General features: G+C 51.3%; 2 protein-coding genes across 2 annotated transcripts; both read left to right on the top strand.

Moving 5' to 3' along the window:
- Window positions 1-938: 938 nt before the first annotated feature.
- On the top strand, window positions 939-1217 carry LOC122732939 (60S ribosomal protein L30-like). The gene has a single exon (XM_043973378.1). It carries the CDS (start codon window positions 939-941, stop codon window positions 1215-1217), a length of 279 nt encoding a protein of 92 aa, XP_043829313.1.
- A 2025-nt stretch (window positions 1218-3242) lies between these two features.
- SPDYC (speedy/RINGO cell cycle regulator family member C) lies at window positions 3243-5883 on the top strand. The gene is made up of 6 exons (XM_043969811.1): window positions 3243-3387; window positions 3636-3694; window positions 4265-4350; window positions 4490-4661; window positions 4801-5158; window positions 5753-5883. The coding sequence occupies exons 1-6, from the start codon at window positions 3243-3245 to the stop codon at window positions 5806-5808; spliced, it is 876 nt and encodes a 291-aa protein (XP_043825746.1). The 3' UTR covers window positions 5809-5883.
- The last annotated feature ends 1600 nt before the right edge of the window (window positions 5884-7483 follow it).

Here is a 7483-nt window from a genome sequence, read left to right as displayed (position 1 = left end):
AACATTTATTAAGTGCCTACAATGTTCCAGGCTCGATGCTGGGCACTCTTCAAATATTTCAGTAAAACCTATGTCTGACAATCTGTATAACATGTCTAAAGTGTGCAACTCTTCCAAGAATGGAGGGAGACATTTTCTTAACTCTTCCTCAGGGCCAAGTGTTGTTGTTATAATTACCCAGAACTTGGGTTCTTCTCTTCTCTTCTCTTCTCTTCTCTTCTCTTCTCTTCTCTTCTCTTCTCTTCTCTTCTCTTCTCTTCTCTTCTCTTCTCTTCTCTTCTCTTCTCTTCTCTTCTCTTTTCTTCTCTTCTCTTCATTTTCCTTTCTTTTCTGGCTCTGTATACAGAGTTGTAATCATTCAATGAACTGACTAACCAACCAATCAATAAACGTTTGTCCCAGTACCTGCTGGGTGCTAGGTACTGGGACAAAAAAAAGCTCTCAAAGAATTTACATCCTATCATCGTGCCACCCCCTCATTGAGGAAATTGAGGCCCAGAACAGAAGTAACTTAGCCAGGGGGCAGCTAGGTGGCGCAGTGGATAGAGCACCGGCCCTGGATTCAGGAGGACCTGAGTTCAAATCCGGCCTCAGACACTTGACACTTACTAGCTGTGTGACCTTGGGCAAGTCACTTAACCCCCACTGCCCTGCAAAAAAAAAAAAAGAAGTAACTTAGCCAAGGTTAAGTGCCTTAGGTGGAATTCCAATCCAAGTCTTTAGGCCCAAGCCTTCTAGAGTGTAAGGTAGACACTACTCATCATACTAAGTGCTGGACCAAGGGAAATCCGACAACCTTTTCTGTCCCTAACCCACTCCCAGCTTATATTCTACGGGGGAGGGTCAAAGTATATATGAGTGAATAGAAATAAGGCTAGAGCCGGCCATCTTGGCAGCAGGTTTCTGGCTGAGGGTCCTCCCTCACCGCAGGCAGGAAGATGGTGGCCGCAAAGAAGATGAAAAAGTCCATCAGTTCGAGGCTCCAGCTGGTGATGAAAAGCGGCAAATACGTGCTAGGCTACAAAGAGACCCTGAAAATGATCAGACAAGGCAAAACCAAGTTGGTCATCTTGGCCAACACCTGCCCAGCCTTGAGGAAATCAGAGATTGAATATTACACTATGTTGGCCAAAACTGGCGTCCATCGCTCCAGTGGCAACAATATTGAAGTGGGTACAGCATGTGGGAAGTACTACAGAGTTTGTACGCTGAGGTGATTCTGATATCATTAGAAGCATGCCAGAACAGACCAGTGAAAAGTAAACTGTACAAAAGTATTCTTTAATAAACTGGCCAAAGCTTGTTTAAAAAAGAAAGAAAGAAAGAAAGCTAGAATAAAATATATGAGGAGAAATGAAGAGAAAAATCTATGAGGAGAAGTAAAAAGGTAGAAATTTCTAGCAAGTGGGTGAGGAAAGGCCTTCTGCAGGTTGGCTCCCGAGCCGGGCTTTGAAGGAAGCTGGAGATTCTAAGGATGCCCACTGTTCCAGATCAGGAGGCATTTGCTTGCAGACCTTCATGTCTGAGAGAACCTACTACCCCCCCAAGGCAGCCCATTCTAATTTGGGGATTAATTAATCCCTAATTATTAAGTTGTTTGGTTTGGGTTTTTTTTCCCCTAACCTCAAGGCTTCATTTGCTTCTTTGAAATTCCCAGTCATTGTTCCTGATCCTGCCCTCTAAAATATCCTAAATAAACCCATTATTCCAGGCCCCCCACCCCAGGGTGGTCTCTCAGACACTCAAGGCAGCTCCTCTCCTGTCTCTCCTGGGTCCTCTCTTCTCCTAAACGCCCCTAATTGCTTCCTCTGGTCTTCAGAGATCTTTGCATTTTAGTTCTCAGTTATTGTTGTCTTCCCTTACTGGAGGGTAAGTTCCTTGAGGCCAGGTGGCGTCTTGTTGGCTTGTATTTGTGTCCCCAGTGCTTGTGAGTGCCCTCTCCCTCTCAATCAGGGTTAAGTGACCTACCCAGAGTGACACAGCCAGTGTCTGAGGCCAAATCTGAACCCAGGTCCTCCTTACTCCAGGACCGGTACTCTATCCACACCTAGCTGTCTGACTCTATGGAGCTGGATGAGAAATCATTTTGAAGCTCAGTTTCCTCATTTGTAAAAAATGAGAGGGTTGGACTCAATAACTTCAGAGCTCCCCTTCTCTAATATTAGTTGCTAGCATTTAAAAGTTCACCAAAAATACTTACTTTTGTTTGATTCTCACAATAACCCCATGAGGTAGGTGCTTTTTTACCAATGAGGAAACTGAGACCAAGAGGTTAAGTGACTTGCCCAAGGTCACCACAGTGAGCAAGTATCTGAGGCTGATTTTGAATCCAGGTCCATCTGGTTCGAGGTCCTAAGGATCGCCCCCAGGCTGACTTCATCCATCTCGCACCCTGCCGTTCCCAACCTGGGGAGTTGATCTAAGGTTGGGGGGTGGAGGTGAGCAGGAAGAGGGAGGATAAAGAGGTAGAGTCCTACCCTATCCAGCCAAGTCAAAGCCACTAGAGGTCTAGGGGCTTGGTTCCAAGCCTCCCTTAGCCCTTGGGACCTTGGTAACAGCCTGCTAGGTTTGGCCTCCTCTAGGTGGGTACCCTTCAGTTAGATGAACTGCCAGCCCTGCCCGAGACCGAGCCCCAGTCCATTGCTCCAAAGGGCTGGAGTGAGAAAGAGGAGGGAAAAGTCCCTCCAGGAAGATGGGTAGGAACCTTGGAGGGATTGATTGGTGGCTGGGCCTGCCTGTGGAGGGGTGGGCGTGGGGTGGGGCTGAGCCCTTATAGACAGGAGGTGGGGGTGGGGGAGGGATAAGCTGTGGGTAATCACCTGGTTCAGGTGAGTTAGCTTGTTTCTGTCCTCTTCCTGGGAGCGCATGGGGGGGAGTGGGGAGGGAGGGGGTTCTGTCCTTAACCTCCCCCTCCCCCCCCCCCCCCCCCCGCAATGGTGAGGCTGGAGAAGGATGGCTTTGCAGGTACAAAGAAAGCTTTTTCTGTTGGTTCTGGGGGTGAAGCTTCTGGAGAGAGGAGTGTGTAGCCCCTCAGAACCTAGACCCCACCCTCAGGTTAGGCTCGGCACGCCCCTCCCTCTAGCCCCAGGGGTTCAGCTGATCTCTCCCCCCCTAGCCTTGTTCCTTCTCACCAACCCTTTCCCCGCTAGACCCAGAGGAGAGGCTGAGGCTTGGGTTCTGCCTCCTCTTGTGAACAGGTGCTGTCCCCCATTTCCCTTCTTCCTTCCCTCCCTCTCGCCACAATGATAAGTCTGATGAACCGAAGCCAGGACTCCGCTGCTGCCCTTCCTGCGGTCACCAGCTGGGTGAAGCCAGGGGTGTGGGCTGGCACCGGGAACCTCCCCTCCCGCCAGCGCCAGGAAGTTCTTGCCTTCCTTAACCTTCTAGGTGAGAGGGGGTGGGGCTGTCCCCTTGGGCTGGTCCCAGGGGTCCGCTAGGAAGGACAGGGTATGGGGGGGGAGGCAATAACTGGGTCACAACTTTCCCCACTGGCCAAAGACCGGGCTTAATCTCATTTTTCTCTTCGATCCATCTTCACCCAGGACTGAATACACTCTTATCTGTGTGGGGGAGGAGGAGATATTCACCTTGGGAGGGGGCTGACTATTCTTTTCTCCCTGCCTCCCCTTCCGCAGAGGACAGCTACCTGCAGCAATTCTTTGCCACTGACCGGTGCTTTCAGATCTCTGATAAGGTGCGTGTATTTATGCTGCTGTAGCTGTGTTGAGGCCTGGGCTCTGTGGAAGAATTGGGGTTCAGGACTCAATGAATTAGCAGGGACACCTGTAGGTGCTACGGCCACCTCCTCCTCCCCCATCTATTCCCATGTAAAACACAAAAGGCAGCGAGGCTGAGAGAGAATTGAGGCAGGCACCTGCTGGCATTCAGGGAGCATCAAGTCTGTGGCCCCAGTGCAGAGATACCAGTGGCAGTCCAGGCTTTGGCTTTGACACTCTGGTCTCTCAGTGGCAAAGGGACTTCCTTGATTGGGCATGGTTGAGCACCTGCTGTATGCCCTGCAGCAGGAATAAAAAAGAACCAAAGAGAACTGGCCCTGCCTGTCCTGGGGGGGAGATTACCTGGGTGAGGTCTGAGGGGAAGGGCTCTTTCTAAGGGACGCTGCTTCTCTGGGCTGGACTGGGCAGCTGAGGGCCCTGAGGCTGGACCAGCCCTAGGCTGGGATGGCGCTGCCTCTGGCCCAGACTGTCCAGGCACCAGGAGGACTAATGGGGATGGCTGTTTTCCTCTTTCTGTCTCTCTGCAGTATCTCTTGGCGATGGTCCTTATTTATTTCCAAAGAGCTGGCCTACAGCTCAGTGAATATACCCATAGCAACCTCTTCTTAGCCCTGTGAGTAAGGGGAGAGTGTGTGGGGAGGGAGGGGGGATGGGACTGGTGTGGGGGAGGAGACCAGCAAAGGGGACGTTTAAAGGCCACATTAATATCATGCTTTATTCTCTGACCCTGTGACCCTTGGTGGGTACCTCAGGTATCTAGCTAATGACATGGAGGAAGACAGAGAGGACCCCAAGTATGAGATTTTGCCCTGGGCCCTGGGCAGGGGCTGGCGGAAGCTTGTGCCCAGCTTCCTGCGTCAGAGGGATCAGCTGTGGGCACGGATGGGCTACCGGGCAGCTGTGAGCCGGCACTGTTGTGAAGAGGTGAGGGAATCGTGAGGTACCGGAACTGGGAGGGACCCTGGAAATGTAGTCTAACTCCATTTTCTACTTGGGGAAACTGAGGCTTAGGCCATGGGCCTCTGATCCCTCCCAGAAGGCTACTGATCTTGTCTTCTTGCAGGCCATGGCAAAGGAACCATCCCATTGGGCCTGGACCAGGGAACGGCCTGCCCACCATGGGGGGGCTCGTCGAGGCTCTCCCCAGGGGGACCAGAACCATCCTGCCGTTATGCCAGGGATCTCCAGTCTCTCTCCACTGGGCTGCTCCGTCTGTGGCTGCTGGGTCCAGTGGGGCTGTTCCCCGTTTCCTCCCAAACAGCTTTCCCCCAAACAGAACCCCTTTAAACAGCAGCAGTCCCCCAAACAGCCTCCTCCAGTTCAGTCCCTTCCCACTCTTTCCTTGGCCCCTTGGCCCAGGAAATTCTTCCTTGTTCTCCCTCCAATGCTGCACCTAGAACCTGGAAGCTACACTTTGCAGAGTGAGTGTGGAGAAGAGACCAAGAGGGAAGGGGTGGGGTGGGTCGGGGTGGGGCAGGGGGAATCTTGGTTTGGGAAAGAGAAAAGGAGGGGGGATGGGAGGAGTACAGGTGTCACCCTGCCTCTCCTCAGCTCAAGAGGCTTCAATGGCTGCCTCTGGCCTCTAGGAGACAGTACCTGTCTTGTGTTCAAAGCCTCCCACAATCTGGATCCTCTGAGCTCTCTGTTCTGGCCCACTAGCTCCTACACAGCATCTCTTCTCATTGAGGATGTTGGTGCTTTGCAGAATCTCTGGCATCCTGCAGTGCTCCTCCTGGAGGCTGCTCCTCCTGGGAGTCCTCCCCGGCCCCTTTACTTGGTGTTTTGTGAGGTTGTACATGCCTGGGTGTGGGTTTCCCCGGAACACTGACCATGGACCTCATTATCCCACCAGCACAGCCACATAGAGTGCTTTTGTAAATGCTTATGAGATTTCCAGGAGGAAGGGAGAGTGACTCAGAGGCTAGTCTTTGGGTCTACTCTCCCTCCCTGGTTTTTGTAGTTCCTTCTCCCCCTCGGCCGGGCCCACTCCTGACTCTCCCTTCTCCTTCCCACAGTCATGCCAGAGCTGGCTGCCGCTGCCTTTCCTGCTTCCTGGCAGTCAGTAGGATAACACTCAGCCAGGACCAGCCTGATGGCCCCTCTCCGCAGATGCCCCTGTGCGGGGGCGACTGCCCTTCCTGGCTCCAGGCTGGCATTGCTGCTGCCCTCCTCCCTCTTCCCTCCTAGTGAGAACTCCTGTCCTTGACACCACAATGTTGGTCTTGGTTCCTTCTTTAATAAAGTGGAGAAGAGACGTGTTTAGGGTTTGGTTTGACTCTTGGGGGAAATTTGGAGGAACAGGGGGTACAATCTCAGTGGGTTCCCCTACTCAGGATGGAATTAGAAGCCCTGAGACGGAGCCACAGGGCAGCAAAGAGACCAGAAGGTTTAGCAGTTAACAAAACCTAGATTATTCAATCTAGGAAACTGTGGCTGCCATTCTGGCCTCCTCCCTGCCCCTAGGCTAGTTCAGAGATGAGTGTTACAAACCATGCATTTCCCCCCCCCCCCCATTTTACAGTTAAAGAAACTGAGACTCGGTCATATAGGCAGTAAAGGGGAAGAGCCAAGATTCAAACCAAGGCCCTCTGAATCAGATTCAGCACACTTTTCTCTGAATTTCACTCAAGGACGAGAGGCTATCTGCCCTGCCCCAGCCTTGTGAGGAATAATTATTAACAATCAATATCTTAGGGGCAGCTAGGTGGCGCAGTGGATAAAGCACTGGCCCTGGATTCAGGAGGACCTGAGTTCAAATCCGGACTCAGACACTTGACACTTACTAGCTGTGTGACCCTGGGCAAGTCACTTAATACCCATTGCCTGCAAAAAAAAAAACCAAAACCCCACAAACAATCAATATCTTGGGGGACCCAGAGATCTTTGGCCTTTCTCCTCTCTACTCCAAAAAGTCCTCCTTGAGAGACTTCATCAAATCAAACCCATTGGACCCTAAATTCACAAAAGAAGCCTTGAGTGGAAATTGATCTTGTCTAGATAGCCCAAGGCGTTACTGATGAGATTAAGTCCCATTTAGAAGAAGGGATTTTGCTCTGGCCAGGTGTTTTTTTGGGTTTTTTTTGGGGGTGGTGGTGGTGGTGAGGCAACTGGGGTTAAGGGTCCCACAGCTAGTAATTGTTAAGTGTCTGAGGTCAGATTTGAACTCAGGTCCTCCTGAATCCAGGGCTGGTGCTCTATCCAGTATACCAGCCAGCTGCCCTGCTCTGGCCAGTTTGAATGGGAATCTTACATTCCTTTCTCTGATTGTCATCCTGGGACTTCATTTTAACAGCCCACCTTCAGGTCACATCAACCGATTAGCTTTAAATGACTCATAAGAACCTGCCTCTTATTGAAAAGGGGTAAAAAACTGGACTGGCAGCCGTGTGGTCTCTCCGGGAACCGCACGGGCTCTGGGGCCCAGGAGAAGTTCACGAGACACTTGGTCAGCCCCTTACTGGTAAAATCGCTCAAGAGATAATACGCTTACCCCAAACCTGTCTATAGTGATGATTTCTCTGGCACAGCCTGCTTTGGAGATGATTCTTGTTTTCCCTGCCTGAGTCAAGAAGGCTGAGTGGTGGTGTGTCCACTTAAAATGAACTCCCATCCCTCCCCATAACATACTATATCATATCTCATTTTTAGTGTGTTTGGATTTTCTTTTTTTGTGTGTGAGGAGCAATGAAGGTTAAGTGACTTGCCCTGGGTCACACAGCTAGGAAGAGTCAAATGGCTGAGGCCGA

Source organism: Dromiciops gliroides, chromosome 6, assembly GCF_019393635.1.
Source record: "Dromiciops gliroides isolate mDroGli1 chromosome 6, mDroGli1.pri, whole genome shotgun sequence".
NCBI lineage: Eukaryota > Metazoa > Chordata > Mammalia > Microbiotheria > Microbiotheriidae > Dromiciops > Dromiciops gliroides.
This window is presented reverse-complemented; position numbering and strand designations above follow the sequence as displayed.

Excerpts from the sequence above, each read along its gene's own strand:
- LOC122732939 (XM_043973378.1), top strand. The coding sequence starts at position 939 with ATGGTGGCCGCAAAGAAGATGAAAAAGTCCATCAGTTCGAGGCTCCAG.
- SPDYC (XM_043969811.1), top strand. The coding sequence starts at position 3,243 with ATGATAAGTCTGATGAACCGAAGCCAGGACTCCGCTGCTGCCCTTCCT. Across the intron at positions 4,351-4,489 it reads AGCAACCTCTTCTTAGCCCT|GTATCTAGCTAATGACATGG; the intron begins GTGAGTAAGGGG and ends TGGGTACCTCAG. Across the intron at positions 5,159-5,752 it reads TGGAAGCTACACTTTGCAGA|TCATGCCAGAGCTGGCTGCC; the intron begins GTGAGTGTGGAG and ends TCCTTCCCACAG.